This window comes from Falco cherrug, chromosome 6 (assembly GCF_023634085.1).
Source record: "Falco cherrug isolate bFalChe1 chromosome 6, bFalChe1.pri, whole genome shotgun sequence".
NCBI lineage: Eukaryota > Metazoa > Chordata > Aves > Falconiformes > Falconidae > Falco > Falco cherrug.
The window spans coordinates 84,748,196-84,771,905 of NC_073702.1; the positions used below are offsets into that span (position 1 = coordinate 84,748,196).

The following is a 23,710-nucleotide window of genomic DNA, read 5'->3' on the forward strand; positions in this document are numbered from 1 at the left end:
ATAGGAAAAAATCAAGCATTGGAAATAGTAATGCCAAAGAAAAAAGAATTAAAAAAAAAAAAAGAGAGAAAAAACCCACACTTGATTTAAAGGCAGAATTTATTACTTAGGATTTCTCTGTTGCTGCTTCTTTCTTTCCAAGTCAATACTAATCACAGATGAAAAGCATATTTTATTTTTAAAATTATGTCAGCAGGAACTTTTTCCTTCCCAAAATAATAGAAAAATAGTTCCAACAAGGTTTCCAATACTGATCCAAATCTTTATTAGATCTGAGACACAGGGCTATAATCTCTTTTATTTGACAGATATGTTGATTTGAGAAGAGTTTCAGCTGACTGAGGACATCTACTGCATATATTACAAGTAGTATATTACATTTTTCTTTTTGCTACATATTCTCCCTGTTTATATGCTTGCTTTAGCTAATGCGAAACTTAGGAAATCTTGCTTATGTTCCATAGTGTCCCGTTCTCTTTCTGTTTGATATATTTTTATAAATTAAATGTCCTGTTTTGTTAGCCCATTATAAAAACCCAGCATTTAAATTCAGTGATTTCCTTGTTAAACTGCAAATGACATTTCATTTTTTTCAAAAAAATAATTACCTGTAATCTCTACCTGGTGTCTTGTACAGAAGACTGTAAATTATCATTCATGAAATGATATTTTACTTATTCCTCTTATTCCTAGCCTTCTAAATCTCTCACTACATCTACCTGCACATCAGCAGTCCATTTTAAGTACAGATAGTACAGACAGTTTCTATCTTGTCTTGACTAGTAATAAACCGAGCATAGACTCAGCAAATATTGATGTCTAAGTTTGATGATGTGGACTGAATAGTCAGGCTGCAGAGGTGTGCCAGAAGAACATTCCACAAACACCAAATTACAGATTTTATCTCATCTTTTGTAACAAAAGATCCAGGAATATTTGACACAAAACCTTTAGGCAGGGGGCCACTTTTCAGAAGAACAGTTATGATTTGATTTAAAATAGGTGTTTCATATATAGGACTAAATTGCTATTTCACTCTCACTTCAACACTTATTTTTTCTGTTCTGCTTTAAGAAAATTAAATTGGAAGGAAATTTGGATTTTCAAACCCTTCAGCTATCAATCAGTGACTTTTCAGCTGAAATTAATTAGAATATTACATTTTAAAACACAAGTGTAAATGGATAATAGTATGCATGTGTTGGATTCTTTTCCAAAGCAATTCAAGGAGATAGGACATTCTTAAAATCTAGTAAGATTATCACAGATTGCAGTGTCTAGACACACACCTCATTCTGGATCGTCATAATTCAAATAGCCTAATTTAGAACACCAAAGCCCTCCAAAACTCACAGTACTGAGAAGTTAAGGCACACTTTCCCTATAAAATTCTGCTTCTTCCACAAGAAGTCATTCCGCATTAAATAATTTATGTTCTTTGAGGATGGCTTTTCCTTTTTTCTGATCCTAAATTAATAATTACTCCTCCCAAATAATCCAAACAGATACTGTTTCCAAAAACATGCAATGTCTTTGATCAAAAAGCAAGTATCTTTAAGCAGTTTGGAGCCTTTAAGCTAGTAGTGCCTGGTAATGCTTTTCCTTCTGTCATTAAAAAGCTTTAATTTTGCCTTCCATCTTCCCAAGTCCCTTCCTGTTCAGGAGTCTCGCAATTCTTCCCTGACACTGACATCTCACAATCCTGTTCCCTTTCCTAAAATGTAGGTGGTCACCTGTTTCTCAGTTGGGACTTTCCAGTTAGCCAGGTAGCTTAAGTTTATTATTCTATACATTTATCTCGGCTCTACTAAAATACATTTCCAAGAGGTATTTGATATTCACTTTATTCTCAGTTTTAGTGTTTCTCTAAAAGTGGTACGTATACCTCTAGCCTGCTACAATAACGTGTTTCATAGCTCATCAGCTGCCCTATAAGATTTTCTTCTGCCTAATATAGAATTCCATTTTAATATAGCTGCTTTTGAATGCAGTTCTTCAGATTATTTTTTTATATTTTTATTTCTGTTTTACATGCCATCATTAATGATCAGAAATAAAGGCTCAAGCATCATCCAAAAAGTGTAGTTTTATCAGACTAGATCCAAAACCAATTAGGTGACTGGCTGGATTAAACATGGCACATCATCTCTCAGAATAAAAGTTTTGCTAACTGAGACTAAATCACAGAAATCATTTAACGCATTGCAGAGGTAACTTATAAGCAGTGTCCTAAATCTCCGGTGCATCACATGAAATTAAGCAATATATTAGACCATCCAACTCATGCATACATTACCTTCGTGCTAGTCTGACAGAGCTCGGGACACCACTGCTGAATGGTACCTGCTCAGCAGTTGTACAGCACACCACCGCCTTGCGGAAGCTGCCTTCCCTGTCCCTTGCATGGCCGCCCAAATGAGGAAAGAGCTATGACAAAAACATGAAGATGGACATCCCACTCATTCTGTTTTTTTGGGTTGGGGCATTTTGTTGGGGTTTTTGTGTTTGTTTGTAGGTGGTGGGTTTATATATATATATGAAGAAATGTGTTTTTAAGACCTAAAGAAAAAAAAAATTGAGACAAGCCATGGTCTCCTATTTACTTTCAGGAACTGTCCTAGAGGAGTGAATTGCTAGAATGACCAATTGTCCATGCATTTTCTGGAACAATAGACTCAATTACTGACCTTTAAATGGTTCAGAATTTGGAGACATCATGCCTGCCAGAAGCTTCCAAGTAAGGATGACACAAAATCAAGGTTAGCCTCCTAAATCCTACTAGAACAACATTATGTTCCTTGTAACACAACCATATATTTACCTACTTCCAGTCCAAGGCAACCAATCCATAGCACAAGCAGGACAGTTGAGGTCCATCTGCAAATGTTTGACTATTGTAACTATGCCTTTGTAGCATGTCATTTTTGAACACATGATAAAAGTTTTAGAGGATATATCAACAGTCTGAAAAGATGTAGTTAATATGAGTAGCCTAAAGAATTTCTGTAAAACTGTATTTGACCCCAGGCACAAAACCAAAAGAGATGAGTCATTCCACCTCCACCTTTTATTAAGACAGAATTCTGATTTTTTTATTTTTTTCTATTGAATAGATGCCTTTGCAAGTATGAAAGGACTTGATAAAATTGTATAAAAGTGCCCACTTCTAGAATTCAGATAGTAGGAACACAAAAATAGTACTACTCAGAAAACAAGGAGTTTTTTTGGTAGTGTGTTGTTTTTTGTTTTTTTTTTTTTTTTTACATTGAAGAGTATGGAAGCAAGGAGAATTTAGCTTGAAATGATTACTGATGAAAGCAATTAGAAAAATCAGGAGAGGATAAAGGAGTGGGAAGAGAGGCAGAAGGTAGAATTTATGCAAACAAACCATTAACAGGCAGGTTTGGCCCATTGCCTTTTCTCTATTCATAAAATATTCCCTGTTCTAGAAAGAAAGTAGTTCATGCAACAGCTGGGCATTTTAGTATATATTTAAGATCTGCAATCCTTTCCTTCCATAAGTCCTAAACTTACAGGAAGAAAGCTCTGACAAGATGGTAGAGTCTACAGAGGTCTACAGGTCCATAAAGTATTTCCACATTTTAGCCACCTCACAGTCGATTACAAAAGCTTAAAGGGCAAAAATTCTGGCATCAGACAAGCACATAGGGGGCTGCTATCCATGAGACCTCCACATGCAAATATTAATTTGGTATTTGGCTCTGAAGAGAAAGAAAAATAGAACCTAATTGTCAACCACCTTCTCAACATTTTCCACAAGCCTGTTACATATTCAGAACCCAAGTTAGCTGTGCAGCAGTTTTAAATGGCTAACTCTCATGCAATTTGTGACAATTTAATGCATAAAAAGAATATTTGCATGCATTGATGGCTAAATTGAGATCCAAACAGGCATATTGAAATACCTGAAATGCATATACCTTGCTGGTTATATATCAAAACTACATGTATAGCTGTTGTAGCAAAAAAGGTTACAAACTGTTCTGTAAGTCTCTAAGAAATAATATATACTATTTTAAGAACAGTTTTTTTGGGTTTTTTTCCCCCCCTAAAGCACTTTTTAAAAATCCTTCAAAAGCTAAATATTCCAGGAAGGGCTGAGGTGGTTGAATTGTCTGCTGCAAATACCCCATGACAGGCGTTTTCCGTATGATGCAATGGAACCAAATTCTCAGCAACAACTCAAACTCTTCACAGACATTAAATATTCCAACAGTGAAACATTCACCAAACACCCATCATTCCCACTTTCTTGCTTCTACACTGTAGCACTACCAGGCCTTATAATAAAAAATACCAAGCCATTGTTCAGGAAAAAAATTCCAGACAATCCAGATGTACACTAGCACCTAGTAAAGCAGTTAGGCTGAGTGCATCTTACTTGCAGTGAAATGGGGGTCATCAAATGGCATCCCACTAACACAAAATCCTGGTGTTATGGTGACATTTGTTATTACAAAGTGTACATATACTGTTTGATAATGGCATCATGCAAAACTACTCTGTGGATAACTTCAGCAGCAACAGAAATAAACATTTATTAGAATTTATTCCTTGCTGTCCTTTTGCAAAGACAAGCGTGCAGTCCCCTGATGCAACTGCAACAACAAAGTCTTTTTCCTCATAGCTGGAACTAACAGAATTAGGAGCTAAATCACAAGTCATCTTGTAAACCCTGCTAACTTGATTTCTTGCTTAAGGGGCATATTCTCCAGGGGATTATTTTAATTAGTTTGATTATTTTCACTGCTGGCCAACTGTACTTATCGGGCTGTAAAAATGGCAGATTGAAATCTGCAAATACAGCACCACTTCTTCTTTACATGCAGTTCATTTGAATATTTTGGATCCCTTTAAAACAGTAGATTTAAAGACAATAAGATATAATTTAATGTAGTGAAATGGTAAAACTGGAGCAGAAAGAAATTGCATTGCTTCAAATGTCACAAAATGAGTCAATGTTAGATGCCATTTAAGAGGAATATCCCAGATGTATTTGTACCATCTTAAAAAGAAAAGCAAATGTATATGTTTACACTCTATTACACCTAGCAGGATGCCTCTAAATAAAATATTATTTGTATCTGTATCAGCAACACTTATCACATCTACATTGCTTCCTATACACATATAATAAATAACAACCAGTCAACCAAAGACTTGCCACCAGACAACAGCATACAATGACACATAAATTGAAAAGCTAGGTATTTTTCAATGCTTACTCCACAATGTAGTTGTATTAATATCTATTGTCTCTACTTATAAAACAATTACAGTACCTGCATAACTACAGCCGTGTACACAGATATTCTCTGTAACTATTCTGTTCCATTCTAATTTGGCCATATAGTCATGACCCAAACCAACTAACATGTATTCCCAGTTTTCAGATTACATTATGCTCATACAAAATCACATGTACAAATCTTATTGCAAAGGTTTGATTTTTGTTAAGACAGTGGGTAGTTTCTGGACTCAAGGGTTATGACCTTAGAGGAACCAGATTGGGTTTCTTTTCTTTTTAAGTGGATTCTTTACTGGGACAGTTTCCAGAGACTACTTAACAAGTGTATCATGAAACAAATTTCACATTGTGCTAAGACCACTACTAACACCCAACAAGGATTTCATTCTGAGACTTCATTTCTCTTCAGCTATATACTTCCTCTCCTCATTCTTAACATGAGCAGCAATTTTCCCTCCTGTCTCAGAAATTAGTGACAGCAAACACAACAGCAACTCTTTCTTCTCAGAAAACACTTCTTTTCTGTGTACCTTGAATTGCCCTGTGAAAAAATTTCAATGTGATTTAAACAGACAGCTTTGCTATCACAGAAGTACCTCATAAACTGATTAAGTCAAGTAGTATACTTTGCTGTGCTTCCTAATTAAAACAATTACTTAAAATACAGGTGCCTGGAAAACTCTAACTGATCTTTATTTAACTAGTTCTAATTGTTGCTATAAAACATCTTCCTAGGAACGCTTTCGAAGCTATACAACTTCTTTCTAAGAGATTTCCAAGAGATAGCCAGGAAGAAAAACCATTTTCATAGAACCCCTAAATATATTTCTGTATGGGCGCTTTTCCTTAGACATATTCTCATCTTGTCTGCCTACAAGGCTTTATGCACATAAGAGATTTCAGTGAACCTATGTTACTAATCACTACTACAGATGCTGCTTATATCAGCTTAAAAGTTGGTTTTGGTTTAAGCTGATATTATGCACTGTCTCCATGGGCAAATATATATGGCATAAATATGCATGCTATTTATATGTGTGTACATTTGTGTGTTGGAGGGGGTTATTTTCTCTGTTTTCTGTTAAGTACTACTCATTGTTGCTGCTATAAAAACAGCGTACAAAACCACAATTTTTAACTGGTGTTATGCCAGGAAAAATGGCAAACAACCTAAAGTGAAGCTGTGATAGATCGCAGAAGTCCCGCTAGTTTCAGAATGATGCAAGGCTGATTCAGGGCTCCCTTTTCACCTCACATTTTCTATGATTGTTACATGCCCAGTGTCCAGAGACTGGGTGTCAAGGGCAGCAAACTAGGTAAATTTTTGGTCATAGCGAAGGCAGCGGGTTTCCCCAGACTCCACTAAAAACACTGGTAAAATCTTACATGCCATAGGAAGAAGAAAGTGTAGAAAAGGGAGGGAAGTGTTTTCATGACAAAAGCAACATAGTAGGAACAGTTAGGAACAAATTTGTTTCCATAATCAACAAGCCCCAGAGCTATTTCTCTGGAAACATGCTGATCTGTAAAGGCCTTACACCGCGTTTGGGAAAGAGGGGATCATCTAATTCAAACTGTGCACTTTATGTGGACGAACAACAAACAAGATGAATATTCCCAGCACTCTTCCATCTCCCAAGAGAAGAAGTATTAAGATATTCTGCCCATCAATGCATGACTTCCAGACCTATTTCTTTTGCAAATGTCTGTGAAAATAAGCTTGCCATATCTACTGATTTTAAGGGAAGTGTTATTTATGGTGACTGTTTTGCACACAGATTACTTTAAAAGACTTTTCAATGGGTTTTCAAGATATTTTAGTTTCCCAGAAAAATCTTCCAAAATTGCCTCAGACACTCTTCATTGTATTTTCTGCTTTTTACTAATGCTTCCAATGGCAATCGCCACTGAATTAAAAGGTAAACATATGAATACCTTTTTTTTGTTGTTTGTTTAGGAAGCAATATCTTTTAAATGAGAATTTGTTGTTCTGTTTAAAATAAACAATGAAAATACTTTCACATTTTGAAAAGCTTTTAATTCTGATGGTGATTTTCTAAAGGTCTGATATTAACACATGCCTTAAAATGAAAATGGAGAGCACAATCATCTTGGATCATTAAAGTTATTGGAAACAGTTCTTAATTTCTTCCATTCACTTTTCATTTCAAGTGAGTAAGAGCATTCGGGGTTTATTTGATCCCAGCCCACCACAACTTGTCATATAGCCATTCTGAGCTACACAACGGCAATGCTGTCACTAAGCTGATTTTCCATAAAATACAAAAGTTCGATCAAGTTTTAAGCAGCTTAAGAGCACCCTTCTCTGGCCATAGTTACAATCCCAGTGATGTGGCCAAGACAGCAAACAAACAGAAACAGGAGGTGAAGGTATGCAGACAGCACTCAAATGTCTACTTTGGTTTCCTGAAATGGTAAAGCATACAAAGCACCACTCATTAACCAGTTAATTATCTCAGTACTTTGAAATGACTGTATATCCCATCTTACGGTGCCACTTAGTCAATCTTTTCTACTCATGGCTCTAAAAATCATGACCATGGTATCAATAAATAAGAGAGCCAGCTCTCTTAAAAAATATCCACTCCCAAAAGATCACGAACATTTGAATGCAAATCCATCACTGACAAAGTGATGAATGGAAACGACACACAAGAGAGATTGGTGCTTTAACTTCTAACCAACTATTCATTTGGGGATAGAGGATTATTAACTTTTTATTCTCAAAAGTTCTGCTTTGAGAAGTGAAACTATAAAGATAGCAAGTCCCTGCTCGTATTTGCCCTTCTGAATGGGTGGAGGAGAGGGAATGAGCCAGCTTCTGTCCTTCAGGTACCAATAGAAACCTTTTCATCAAAGCATTACTCATTTTCATCAAAGCATTTACTAAGACTGGAACCTCAAGGCAGTGAGCTTGCAGTTTTAGCACTAGAGGCTCTGTTTGCAAATAACAAGAGGGTGATCTGGCATAAAGAAACCAGCAATGAGTCTACTATTAAATAATACCTGTAGAAGAATGCAAGAAAAGGTAGATGAAGGAATGGAGAGATCAAGAAATTAGGAATCTGTCTTCAGCACTGGAGACACCAAAAGGGGTTAAAAAAAGGGTCCATAAAATTAGAGTTTAGGAGATTGGAATCCTGGCTTCTCTCACATAGTTGATTTATTCTGGAAAAAGTATAAAAAATGGAAATTCCCAAATTCTTGTATTTACCCATAATGCAACATTACTTTGCTTCAAAGGTACCAGATGATTGAGATGTTATGCTTTTGTGGTTTTTTTCTGTCAATCCAAGTAGTAAAGCTTTCTCTTTTATCTAGTATTTCAGGTAGGTAATCTCCAGTACCGAAGTGGATAAACCTATCAACTCATTTCACATGCAGCACTGAAAAATCATCCCGTGCTAACAGCTCATTACTCAGCTGGGAAAGATCAAAACTAATGACAGATGAAATGCTCCTTTTCTTATTATTAGTCCCCTGAGTCACCCAGTTCCCACTGCACTGTTTTTTGGGGGTTGCTGCCTGCCTCTATGTAACAAACAATACTGTTGCTGCAGGTAGCTCCTGTGAGTCATTCCTTGGGCTCACCCACCTATGATTTGTGAGTGAGACGAGCTACTAAGACACTGCTCTCCTCTGGGGTCCCTCACCACATCTGACCCGGCTACTGAGACTGCCAGACGGCTTTTCAGAAAAATATTTTTTTGTTTAAACACACAAATTCTCCATTTTTACCAAGCATACTACTACTACTATGCTTAAATAAATACTAGCAGTTAATGATTATATTAATACATTTGCAAAGTGCAACATCTCATTATCTTAACAATCACCTAGCTAGAGAGAAATAAGCATTTTATGAGATCAAGAAAAATTATGAATAAAAATGGCATATGATGGCAATAATCTTTCCAAAAAAAGGGAAAATGCAATGTCTATATGGAAGAGGCACAATATCAATTTCACATCTAGGAATGAAAAAAACCTCAAGACTTCACATGATTTATATTTTCCTTGGAAAGTTAATTGAATCTTTTCACTTTCTCTTTAACTCACCAACACTAATGAACTTATACCATAAATAAATTTGCTTCATAAAGTCAATCTGACACACTCCTAAATGTGGATACAAATATGAATAGTACCTCTATGGGTTTGTATTCTTTTTCATAAAATAGCTTGTAAACTCATTTTAATCATATTTTAATCAGGTAAAGACAACTAAATGACTAACTTTTGAAAGATTTCAGAAAAGGACGTGAATAAAAATGGTTTTTTTGAATGCAAGGAGATTGCTCACAAAACTAAATGTCCAAATAACAAAGTAACTTATTTGCTCTTTATGAATATATGAAATATAAAGCAATATGATTCATCATTTTTTCAAAATTTCAAAAGTGAAATAATCTTTAACTTAGCATTCTTTTTCTTCATGTTTTTCTGTAGCACAACAATATGTACAGCCTATAGATAAATTATCTGTATTTGAAATGTTTCCCTGTGTGGATATTTTACTTGTAAAAACATTTAAGGAATGACTTAGTAAATGAAATAATATTATCACATCATCCTATTTATTATAATCACAACATTATATTAAAAGGTTAACTTCAGATACCATTCCCCAGGCTGATTTCGCTAATGTAGTCATCCTTTAAATAGATATGGTCAGTAATTCTGCATTAAAAAGTGGCTGCTCTTTCAACTACCTTTTCACTTGCTGTTTTTAGAAGCAAAACTATGGAATAAAAGTAAACAAAAATAAAAATACCTCTCGTGCTTTTATAACAATATAATTAAAGTGCTAGCCCATAAGACCCTATTCCTACAGACAATTTATGGACATACTTAATTTTTACAAGTTCTTTAAAGGACTCTTACAGATCTTTTCTAAGAGCTTGCAGGAACATGATTTAATTGTGGTAGACCTACCTATCTGAGTTCTTCCCACAAATAAACAATAGCAAAGTTCCAGTTTTTATGGGATGTAATCCTAGACAGATGGATGGGTATAATACATGCTTTTATGCATAGACACACAGAAATATCTATATAAGCATATAGATATATATCTATTTTTTAACTGGAGAGCATCTGCTGTTAACTTGATCATTTTCATATGGATGCTTTTACAGGTAATAACAGTACTATAAGCTGTTATTATATACATTTTCATGATTAGCATTACAACTCTTAGACAAAAATATTCCCATACTTCCTACCAATCAATAGTTTTGAGTTTAAGATGAGATTTGTTTGCTACATATATATAAACTCCTAGGACATTAAAGGAAACCCGCTACTCTCAACACAAAGGTTTGAAGAGTTCAGATTCCATCTAGAATAGAGAACTGACAGGACAGTAGATTAATTAAACTAAAGTGACAGTTATGCTGTTCTGGTGGGTTTTTTATTAATGTGTAGCAAAAACTACTGCCATGGTATTTGAGGGAGAAAATCTACAAAGTGAAAAAAATGAACTCTCCTATGCTTTTTCCCACCCTGCAGCTGATAAAGTTTATGCTTCAATCCAAAAGTTGTATGAGTGACTCCTGTGTACTACTGTATATATATTCCAACATAACCTTTAAATGTATGGCAACTATCCCAGTTTAAAAAGAAAAATAAAACCACTAATATTTTAGTAAATAATGTCTCTTGCTATATAACCATAGTCTGTCTAATTTGAAATCTATAGCACACAGATAAGGCAGAGAATAATAATTAATAGGGATCATTTAATAGAATGCCATTCTGTACTAACTTATGGAAAATAAAGGACCATTCTTCAGAGGCTAGTTTTTGTACAAGAAGTTTCTCAAATCATGAATGCATTTTGTTCACTCAGAACTCATTCCTTTGTGCCACAATTATTCACTAGCAAAAATATTCCAAAGGTTGAAAATGAATATATAGAATTCTTCTTGCTGTTCTGGACAGCACAAACTACTAGAAATATTTTCAGTGTAAGGACTACCTTTTCCATTTCAAAACCTGCAACTGGTACCAGAGTATGGAAAAGAAGGTTCAACAACAGCATCTATTTCAAAAGAACTCCATAAACATTGGTAGCACAAAAAGATACATATCCACATATATAAATACATACAATGATATGAAATGCAGAAACTCTGCAAAAAAAAATATTGCTGTCTTCAGATAACTGACTTTTTGTAGCAAATTAAACATTCCCTTCACTTAATTTACTGGCAAAAACATCTCTGTGTAAGCCCACTCCAAAGTGAGAGAAATGTAAAAGAATTCTAATTAAAGCATTAAAAGGATAGTCAATGTCTCCTCCAGACCAGATGACTGTGAATTCCCCACAGAATTCAATTTAAAGTGTTTTCTGTTTGAGCATCACATTACATGAGGTAGAGAGGAAACTTTAAAAAACTATAAAATTCACTTTGACTCTTACCAGAAAAGACACTGGGGATCTTGGAAAGAAAACTTTTGACTGTACGAATAGGAATCCCATTTTTCTCATCTTGCATGCGGGCTATGACGTCTTCCATCTGAACACAGAGAAAAAAAAAAATAAAAGAAAGAAAGAATGAAGAAATCCAGAATTATTTCCAAAAATAAATCATCCAAGAAATCCAAGATCAATCTCTCAGAATGATAGGTGCAGTCTGGCTATTTCTTTTTTTAACTTACAACTTCTGTATTTTTATTGAACAGGCTAAAAAACTGTGAAGAATTTATTTGTGGATAGCAGTAAAAAAAAAATGTACATGCTTAAAGTCTTTTGAGAAAGAAATACCAACACAAACCAAAGTTAATGTAGCTAAAAGTAGTTAAAAACTACTGCTGGGTATAGAGCTTCAGGTTTTGATTGTATTGCTGGTATTTTACCACGTATAACAGCAAAATAGACTTATACAGCCTTCTAGGGGACCGATACATTTCTCAAAAAGGCTGTTAAAAAAAAATAGAGAGCTTTTATGTTCAAAGCAAAACCTCCTTGTTTCTTTTGAGAAGAGGAAAAAAATACATCATGTTGCAATTTTGCATCCCTGGGGAATGCAGAGCCAGAAACATAAGATTTTTTTGTAGGTATAATGTTTAAAATCACTTTGCTGTCATTTTTTTTTTTTTTTACTATTTGTACATGTGCTCATTTTTTCCGACTCATGTTTTAAACAAATTTGGCCCATAAATATTATAAATTATGCCCAACACAAAGGTTCACTTTCATGTGAACTATGAACAGCAAGCACTTTTACTGGAAAATGCAAAGAATAGAGTCAGTAATTAGGCTGACAATGCTGACCTTTATTCTTGCATATTTCATAATTGAAGTATATACATTAGATAACTTCCATCTTTCTTTCTTTGAATACCTAACTTCTCAAAATATTAAATGATATTGTGATAAAATGAATTACAACTATCCTTCCTTTCTCCTTAAATCAACAACACTCTCCCTATGAAAAACTCTGTGTGACAGAACATTTTATATTATTTTATTAGTCAAATCATTAAAAAAAAAAAAAAAATGCCTCTCACCTCTGCCCCCCACAGCAGGTTCCCAAACAATTCATGAAAAGTTTGTGGCTGGGTTGTGTTGAGAAAAGAGACCAACAGACAAAATCCTTTTGCACAGCTTTTTTCCACAGAAGTCAGATGACCCAAATCAACAAATAGCAAATCAGCAGCAGTTGCAGCTGTGCATTAATTGGCCCAGCAGGGGAGTTGTATAGAGCCAGGAAAGGGAGCTGCAGTGAACAGTGGCTTGTGTAGGGAGAAAGAACCAAAATCCATACCAAAAATTAAACCAAAATCAATTAGTCTGACTGCTCATGGAAAACCTGTTTATGTACAGAGTGTCTGGAGGTTCACGTGTGCCATGTACTTATGGATCATTCTTTAAAAACCCAAGGAACACAAATCCAGTGGCGCTGTCCAAAGCAGAAAGAATACACAAGAAGTACATACTGTTAGCAAGAAGTGGAAGACCGAGTCTATTGCTCAGAATTATGGAATGTACAAATGTAAAAGAAGAAAAGAACCAATGTTCATTGTAATGACTTTCATCTGACATAGAATTTAATTATTTAAATAGAAAAAGTTACTGATAATTTTCTGAAGAAATTGTCAGGTAGACAAATCGTTGTCTATGAAATGGAATCTGTCCCTGTATTTATTATGCATATAAGTGAAGGCTTGTTTCTACCCCTTCCAAATTCAGTTGGTAAACTGTCCTATTGAACCTTTAAATGAATAAGAAGTCATTGAAATTCAAGTTAATATCTCTGCTTTAAACAATAAAATAAATAATAATCATAGGTCCATGGTCTTCTATGGAAATGAATGGAAGTAAATTTGATTATGAATTCCACATATGCAGCGTAAGCTTTCAAGAATACTGCAAGAACTGCAGAGAGCATAATAATGTATGTTACACTAGGACAAAGTCTAGAAGATAATTCATACACAAGGCAACATGACAAAGGTATATCTGCACTATAATGATTACTATAAATGTAGGACAAACCTGGAACATAATATGCAGTTACCTCTTTCTCAGGAACACACAAGAGTGCAAATGGTTAATGCCTAGAATTTCTAGTGCTGTCAGTAATCAATCTTTTGAGGGTATATCGAATAAATTGTTAACTGACATTCACATATGCTTTCCTAAACTTGCTTCATGGAGAAGATCTAATCTAAACTGTATTAAAACTAACGGATAGGGACTGCAGCTTAGCTCTAGGGCAGTTTTCTTGTTTTGATTAGTGAAGGAAGCTCTAGGATGTCTGCGTTGCAAAATTACACCTTTCCCTGCACGTCTAGCTTAGATTATTGTTCCATGTCAGAAGTATACACCCTCTGTATAAAAGGCAGCTCACACTCCAGACAGCATCACTGTGAACTGCCTGGTTATTTCAGTATACCAAGATTACTGCATAAGTGAGTGGGAATGTTCTGAAACAGGATACAGCACAACAGACTCCTTATTAGTTACAGTTGACTTGAGATTCTGTGTTATCTTTTAGACTACAAAATTATCATTTTCCTTTTTGTCCCTTTTTGCACAGAAATCTAAAAGATCACTTGTGTTTTGTGATCATCTCAAATCTTAAACATAAGAACTCCAGAAAATGAAAGGCAAATTTAAAAAGAAAATGCTTCAATTAAAGATTCAAAGACATCTAATCCAACACATGCAGGTGCACAATTTACTTTTGATATATGTAGTCCCTATTTCTGTTGTAGCTGCTTTAAATTCAGCTAATGTATAATCTCTTTCACAGAAAAACATCTCATTTAATCATATTTGGGAAGCAGCACTCAAGGCACTTCTCTGTCATTCATCAACAATAACCTAAGACAATGAAAAGGGGAGAATAGTTTAATTAGAATGATGAAAGAAAATCTTAATGTAATTCTGCTCAAGAAGTCTAATCTAGGAAACACAAGCTGCTACCTGATATAATAATTTTCCTTCTTGACGTTTCATTGTTTGCTTCGGAGTCACCTGACCCGACACTCAGAAGTGAAATATAAGCTCCTTCACTTCACCTCAGAATTAGGCTGTCACAGTTCTTTTCTTATGTGCTTACCTAGCTAAACCTGGCTGGCTCTGTCCATGCAACGGGATCTTTTTTAGCCTTAAGCCTTCTCAAGGAACTCAAGAAAAGAACTCCACAAACAACAGCTGCCTCCAGATCACTCTGCAAATGAAGCTCAATGTGCTAGAGAAAAGGAAGTTATATAAGCACATCTTTTAGCCTTTTCAGTCATCATTATTTACTATTAACAGGGAAAGTGTAGCTAGAAGGAAATTTACAGGGCAGCAAGGATTCTACAAGAGCATTTCTAAATGAATGTACAATTCAAAAAATGTGCCATTTGTTTGCCAGTGAGGCAATTTTAACTGTGACAAAAACTCACTAACCTGCTGATGCATAGGCAACTCAGACCAAACGTACAATATTAATATTTAATACTTCACTTGTCTCCTTATGAAGATAATTTGCAGGTTTCATCTTCACATGCAAGAACTCTCTGAAATCTATTTAAAAGACTAACTCTATGACAACACTGACAATGCATCTTATATGAATAATAATAATTTTTTTAAAAATTATAGCGAGAGCCTGTAATAGAAAGGCTACAGGATACAGGAGCCATTGTCTAATAATGACTACAGACTGCTCCAAATGCACTAGGAGCTAGACATGGAGACAAGCATGGCTTATCCCGGGGCAGAACCCACAGAGAACTAACATGTCCACGGAGTCTGTAGTATCTGGCCATGGAGAAGAGAGATTAAAAGTTATCAAATGGGAAGTGAAGGTAATGGTTCTCAGTCGTGTGTATTTCTAAAAGTCCACTGAAGGGCTATGATTACTATTACTATGCTTCTCTTCTTCTCTGATACAACCATAACAGGTTTCTGCCATAGAGGCTACGATTCACCTTTTCTGTCTTTAATCAGTCACTAGCCAAAGGTATCTCTCTTTCTCCATTATTGACAGTGAAAGTCTTGACAACAAACCAGGATTAGTATCCTTTAGCTATTTACTGCTAGTTGAAATGAACTCAGCTCCTAGGAGCAAAAGGTTTATGGTTCCTTAGATTTCAGTACCATGTAGATTGGAAAGACCCTGATCTTTACATTTCTAAATCTAAACATGAATTTCAATGCTAATCATTCACACATCTTGCAAAAATCATCCCTTTGCACCATAATTCAGCATCACTGCTTCCTAAGAAGTGGTTGTTTGCTTGGTTTTTAATTAATTCAAATACAACAAGGTTGAAAACTCAAAAAGTTTGTCAGTGCAGGACAATAATTTTTTCTTCCCTTAAAAGCAAGCCTAAATCAACTCCACATAAAGATGGTCACTAGATACATGGATTCCAAGGCTAGAAAAGGAAAGCAGTGGTCTGGAACTAACTGAAGTTCAACAGATGGCAAAAGCTTGAAGCCTTGACCTACTTAAATGTTCACAGTTATCTCAGTTTGATTTCGGTTACTAAAATAAATGTCAATGCCAGGGAATTGAAAGTATAATAAGGAATACTAGAATGAAACTAAGCATAATTTTGTACTCAGTTATTGTACCCCAGAACAGGGGATTGCTCTTACATTGAGTGTACTGGGGTCCACCCACACTGCAGCCTCGTTAACTTTGTTAAAATCTTTCTTCCTCATTTTACCCAAATGCAGGGGTGGAATAACCTGGCAGAACTAACTACAAAACTCACCCAAACATGTTAACAAAGTACAAGAAGTTACAATATATAATAATTTCTTACACTATGCAACAAGTTTCCCTAGATTTTTTTTTCCCACTCCCTACTTAAACATGTTACGGAGTCTGAGGTCCTTAGTGCAGCCGGCCAGCAGGCTGCAGGAGGCTTTCCTTAGCCAGCCCGCCCCATGCAGAGATGTACATGAAGCAATGTGGGCTGAACAAAACCAGCAGGGTAGGAGAAAGCTGCAAGGTTTCTGACAAGGTAATGGCCATTTTTTCTGTTTTCTAACATATGCTAACCATACAGAATAGATAGATATATTCTTATCTTGCTAATATGTTCATGCTTTTGCAGTAATCCTCTCTTAAAACTGCATTGTACTACATATGCTCTGTCTCTCACACTGCCAACTGTACTACAAATTTTCTGTTGAGACCTCCACCAGCTAAACAACTTGTAATTGCAGGATGCAGAAAATTTTTTAAGAAAATATTTTGTTGTGGTTTACTGGGGCAAAAAATCTGTATATTTACATGAATGGCTAAACTATGCCATCAGAGTTACATTTTAGGAGCCTCAGAATCTCTGTCTTCCCACGTGAGCTGCTCTTTGCCTGACCATGTATGCCAACAATCTTTGCAATATCCTTCTTTAATTGAACCATCAAAGTGCCACCTGAGAGCTGCCCAACTCAGTGAACCAGGGGGCTTTGTTCAGCTAGTCAAGCTGCATCACAGAGAAGAAAAGAGCACAAAATACAGGACCTACAGATCCCGGGAGGCTGCACTGACAAGCACAAATACAGGCAAACTGATTGCCAGATAAAGTATTTCAGTGTTGCTCAACAGACTAAAGCAAATCATCTCAGGTCAGGAGTGCTGACAACTCTTTTTAATTCAAGTGTGTAGAAACGGGATTGTTTGACATCTCTGTATCAAAGATTTTAGCATTTTTCATTTAATGCAGAATTGGGTTATTTCAACTCTTCATTCCTACTTGGGATGAAAATAAATATTAAGACATTCACAAGTCCAGAAAAGTACATTTAGATTTTTGACAGAAGTACAACACTGAAAGATGGCTTAAAACATGCAGGATTAACCAAGCTGTTAATGACAGTCATGCAGGAACTATCTGAGCTTACTGGAACAAAAGCAGTCAGTCAGGCATTCCTCTAAGTCAGCAATATTGCTTCTCCAATCAATCAATACAGAGAGCTGCCCTAAGTACTCTCTGATGAGCATCAAATTAAAGAATAACTTACTCAATGAAAAGAATACCAGAACCACTGGTCTCATTCTTTTCAGAACATCTATTTGTTGAAGTAATTATTTGAGACTGTAAAAATCAAATGACAAATCAACACAAAAGTTTCCCATCATATTAAATGGATGCAATGGAGATACTTTGAGGAGCCTAATTCACTTGACGCCTCTGCCTCATGTTCTGTTCCTTCTGCAGTACAAAGTCACTGGTGTGAACAAGTAGTTCATGCTCTGTCCTCAAAGAGAATACTTGAGGAGAGTCAAAGATGTTCTGACTCCACAGGGAGCACAAAACTCTGTACTGAAGAATTATCTGTTATCACTCTATGTTTGCATTAGTAATTGTCAATTTCTGAGTTTATAATTAAGATTGAAATTTGTCCTATTTATCCGTACTGTGTCAGATACAACAAGCAGGTATTGTTCCAAACTGGCTGTAAAACCATATTACCATATATACTAGTAGCCTGTGCTTATATGAAATGCGTGCAGGGCAAGCTTCCGTCATTTGTTAAGAATAATTTAGATTATTTTGAATTTATTTGAAAATCAATTCCAGTTTTATGCAATTATTGTTGAGATCTGAGTTTGTTCTAATTAGATTAACAGTCCCACTAGGCTTGTCCCTGCCATCTACTCTGTGTTCACCACCGAACTTGCATCAATATGATAGACTGCACACTTTGTTGATTTAGAACAGTCCTTTTGGAATGATCATTTTAAGCATATTTTCATGTTACTTATGCATCCAAGATGCTTAATCAACAAAACCAGAATTTCATTAAAACAGTGCTTGTAGATTAATACAAATCACAGAAGTCGTTATTTTGATTTTTATTTCTGTCTTGCCCATTTTGAGCAGTTATACCAAATTCTGTATATCAGTACCAGGAGAAGCAGAGTCCTAGGGACAATGAATGAACATGCACTCACAGAGGCACAGCTAGGCTGCTATAAAAGCAGCAGTATCTACCTTTCAATAGTACTGAACTATCTAATAGAGTTAATGAAAATAAATCCCTTCTTACATACATTCTCTCAAAGGGGAAAAAAAGCACAATCTTCATGTAAAGTTTACTGAAATCATACAGAATATGCAAAATCAGTTAAGTTATTGGCAACTCAGATATTGATAACTACTACATATCAAAGAATTTTCAATGAAGTTACTTAAAAATGTATTATTTGGAAAAGAGAGTATCTGAGGAAGAAATACAGTTTCAGAATTAAAAATGCTGAAAAAAAATTTATCTGCTAAAACAGAGTTTAGTTGACCTCTTTTTAATATTTTTGGAAGAAGGATAACTTGATAGCATGCTTTGCACCTGTGATTAACCTGTAATCATGTGGCCTATTTGGAATCTACAGCTGTCAGTGATCCCTAGATAAAGAATGGATAAAGGTTAATCCCCATCATATAAATATGTAGAGTATTTAATGGAAAATCTTGAAAAGATCATATAGTACATTCTGTAGATATTTATTTATGCCAAGAAGTTATTCTCTCTTCTCCCATGGACTTCTAATGTTGAGCTAGTGCTCTGATGCACCAACGTTTCACACTATATGACTTTTTTCTCTGCCTCATACACTGGATAAACTGGAGATCTCCCAGTAACCTTCCATTTCCACCACTATTCTACAGCTACTTCTTGTTGTGCCTTCTTTGAATAAGTCAAACTGAAAACATGTAATTAATACTGCATTTCACCAGGAAAAAAAAGGGCTTTTTAAATTCTAATTCAGAAAAACAGTGTGTTTCCTTCTGTCAGTATATTTTTTGAAGAATTCAGCAAGTTAGAACTATGCCAACAAACCCATAACACAGCATGGACTATTGCTTCCTTTTTTTTCAATTAGATTAATTTTTTTTCACCTGAGTCCTACATCTAAATATATAGGTCATACGTCCAGTTCACTGCATGTACATTACTGTTATATGGCTGGACAACGAACAACAAACTGAAGTAGTTTCTAAAAGCTACTCAACTAATATTACAGAAAAAAACATATAACTTTGGGGGAATATATCATACTGACTCAGCTTCGGAATCAAGAAAAAATTTATAGAAAACACTATACTAACTATACGAAAAATCAGGTGGCAATTTTACCTCCCTGGACTTCATTAAAATGCATCAAACAGACAGACAAACAAACTTACTAAGTTAAGGCAAAGGTTGTATTTTTGAAATTAACCAAGAGAAAAATAATTAAAATATTCTTTAAAACTGTTTCACACTGTTAATACTTCATAATTATTTTTACTCTGGTCTTTCAAGCCAAGCAGCATTCCCATATTTAGGAAATGTTATAATCAGACATGGAAAATATAAAAATCAATGCAGTCATGCAAAAGTTATCAATTTAAATGCATGGATTTCACATTTAAGTTTCAGATAGGTAAATAAAAGCATTTCAAACAAAATAAAAGTTTAACTCTTTTTCTCGGAACTTGGAAATTTTTGAATAAAAATAGTTAGAAATACAACCTTCTCAAACCTTGAACTCTAGTGTTGCACCACCAAACCGGAAGAGGCTTATCCAAAGGAGTTAAAACACACATCCAGATGGTGAAATTTCAAAACCACTGAAGTCAACAATAATTTTGGAAATTGCATCTTTGCTTTCAATAAAATCATTATTTCCATCACAAGTGTGAAACATTGGTTAGAATGGCAAAAGAAAAGGAAGCATCACTATGGGTACTCGAGAAGGAAACAGCTTGATGAAGGAAGTCTTGGTGAAAGAGTATTTAAACTAGTAGAGGGATTTCTGTAAGAATACTTCATTCAGAATAAAACATAATTTTTTTAAAGCAGCTAAAAATAAAAATACTATTTATTAATTTGTCAGGCCATGACTTGAGCTTCTAAACTGTGCTATCAGAGATAGAAATCATGTTTCTTAGTCAAGGTACATATTTTTAAAATATGGTCTTTCAAAGCCAAGATGTTTCCTGAGTTGTACTGATCATTTGTGGTATCACAGTCCTGACATGAAAAATGGGGTCTTCTGTATATTTCTGAAACTGACAAGCTCAACTGGAAACCTGGACTCTGAGATCCCAAATGGACTTCTCAAAACATTATTATAAAAATATTCAAAAGGTTTGGATTTTTTTCCAAGGAGGAACAAGAGCAAATTGTCAAAATTCAAAAGGAAAAAAAAAAAAAAAAAAAAAAAAAGAACTGAACAGATTCTGGTACCCTCATCAGTATACAGGCTAAGATTTTAAAGAAAACACAAACACACATTTTTGTAGGAAATGCAAAACAAGGACTAAACTAGCTGATACATAGTTAATTCAGATACAAAAGTGAAAAGTAGCTAAATGGTGCATTATTGCTTTCCCAAAAAACACTCAAAAATAGTAGTTATGGGATATAGCAGAGTCATGATGTATATGCATCTACCTAAAAAAAAAAAAAAAAAAAAAAAAGGGGACATTTTCCAGAATATTTACATTTACTCCAAAAGAATGTCATTTAATTCTGAAGTCCACAAAAACAGATGTTTTTGAAATTGGTACAGCTTTATTACATCATCTGTTACTGATGGGTTTAAATCTAAATTTAGCTGGTTGGAATCTCTTTTCCTCGCTTGTCAGATGATTCCAAACATTACAAAGTCACATCACCACAGCAGATCATTTTAGAAGTATCTATTGCTGAGCAAGGAGAAGACCTTTTTTAAAAACATGCAATTTAATTAGCCTTCAAATGCTGAAGAAGGAAGAAGTAATTACAAGAAATGTTCAAAATTACATGGACAGAAATAACACTTCAGGGTAAACAATTATATGAAAAGAGAATATGAATTTGAAAACGAGCCTGCATATATTTCAAGGTTTTCTTCTGACCTGCTCTAGACAACAGCTGATGAGGAAGCTGATCAACGCACAAGATTTCTTCTCCATTCACAATGAAACTGCAAGAAGGAACACTTACAGAAACATAGAACAGTTTGGGTTGGAAGGGACCTCCAAAGAGCCAACTCCCCTGCAATGAATAGGAACATGTTCAACTAGATCAGGTTGTTCAGAGCTTTGTCTGACATAACCCTGAATGTTTCCAGGGATGGGGCATCTGGGCAACCTGTTCCAGTGTTCCACCAACGTATGGAAAAGATAAAGCCTAAGCAGTTTGGTAATTTCAGCATTGCTTTCTGCCCTGTGGCAGGGGAAGACTGAAGGAGGCAAGCTGGTCTTCTGCTAATATTTCAGCATCTAGGGAATTGAGATACTGTATAAAACTAAATTTCTAGCTCTCTTGGTCTTTTAAATTGCTCCGAGGCATTAAACTCTATGAAATACATAAATACAACTGCTACCACCAAAACATATTTTTACCAGTAACTTTTAAATTATGCTTTTGTAAGATTTTTTTTTCTTAAGAATTGTATTACGGTATAGTAAGCTTTCAGTATCAGTATGGTCTGCTGATGTAATATGGTAACATAGCATTATATGACAGATGGATTGGTTTCACAGTAGTCTGTTCACCCTCTGTTACACAACTTAATTGAAAACAAACATTTTATTTTACCTAATCTGAACCGACAGAAACTAGACAGTTGTGCATATTCTGGCTGTGTCAGTTCTTAAAGCATACCTAATTCACCCATTTTCACTTTACGAACAACATAAAAGAAAGGAAAACAAATCATTTATTGAAGTAATGATCTGCCAAGTGAACAATACAAAACATGAATGGATAAAGTCTACAGGAAATACAATCATGGAACATTCTCTATGCAAAAAACATATCAAGAAGAGTACTGAAATATATTAAACAGAGCATTTAAACAGTTTTCCATTTAAAAATTGGCTATCATAATTCCAGTATAACCAGTATGTTTTCCCTCCTCATTAAAAATTTTACCATCACCTCCTTTGAGCCAGTAGAAGTTCCAGGCCTGTTCATCTTTTTAGTACTTTTGAAAACATCACACACAGACCAGTAATTTTCATGTTAAAAATCAAACTTTCCTAATATAGCTCTTGCTAGTAGTAACAATTTGGGAACTGTAGGTTCTATAGGTTTATGTAAGACAAGCAAAGCATACAGATATTAGCCTGCCCTTCAGTGATGAAATAAGTTATTCCTCCATGTCAAGCAACAGTCTTTCATCTCTCATTAACTATATAAATTAGTCAAGCTTCTCATCAGAATGTGAAAAAAAATTAACAAAAATAAGTCATAAGTGTACTTATTCAGCAAGGAGTAATAAAGTTCTTACATGTGTTTTTTGAAAAAATATTGGGGGAATCTATGTGGAAGGTGAAAGCTTTTTTTCTTTTTTTTTTTTTTTTTTTTTTTTTTTTTACGATGGGTTTTACTGTTTTGAAATGTATATTAATTTGAATGGGGGAAAAAACCCCAAAATGTGAGTATTTGCTATGAAAAAAAGTATGAAAAGAAATATTTCATAAGTTTCTTAATTTGAAAGAAGGTATTTCTATCATCTATTACTGCAGAACTGCAGAGTACAATTAAATAGAAGAGTAATTAAAACAATGAAAGGTATTTTGCAGAGTGTCAAAATTGCCACCATTTGATTTTTAATTTCTCAACATTACCAGAATTATTCCAGTATGGAATTCTAGCTATATCAATCTTATTCTAATTGGGATTATTAAGATTATTTTCCTAAAACAGAGTAGATGTTTTTATGGTATTCACAAAATCCTGGAATTGCCCTAAAAACTCATAAAATTATAGCAAAAGTCAATTGATTGACAGAACATAGCCCATTGCTTCTTTTAGCATTTATTTGGAAGAAAAGGATTAGTCAAAATTTTGGTAAGGGTTGATTCTATACAATGAATACACAAAAGAGAAATGAAAATTCCTTGTTTAAAAATGAAATCTAAGTTAGCCACACTCTTTTATCAAAGCAAGCTTTCCCAAGAGCTTTTTTAAAAGGAATCTCTGATAAA

General features: G+C 34.7%; 1 protein-coding gene across 6 annotated transcripts in view; it reads right to left on the reverse strand.

The window, feature by feature from the left end:
• RGS7 (regulator of G protein signaling 7) overlaps positions 1 to 23,710 on the reverse strand; it is a 254,003-nt gene that overhangs the window by 130,516 nt on the left and 99,777 nt on the right. For all 6 annotated transcript variants that reach the window (XM_005436554.3, XM_055714833.1, XM_055714836.1 and 3 more), the window contains one exon: positions 11,715 to 11,811. In XM_005436554.3, coding sequence (XP_005436611.1) covers positions 11,715 to 11,811 — 97 coding nt within the window. The remainder of the gene's footprint in view (positions 1 to 11,714; positions 11,812 to 23,710) is intronic.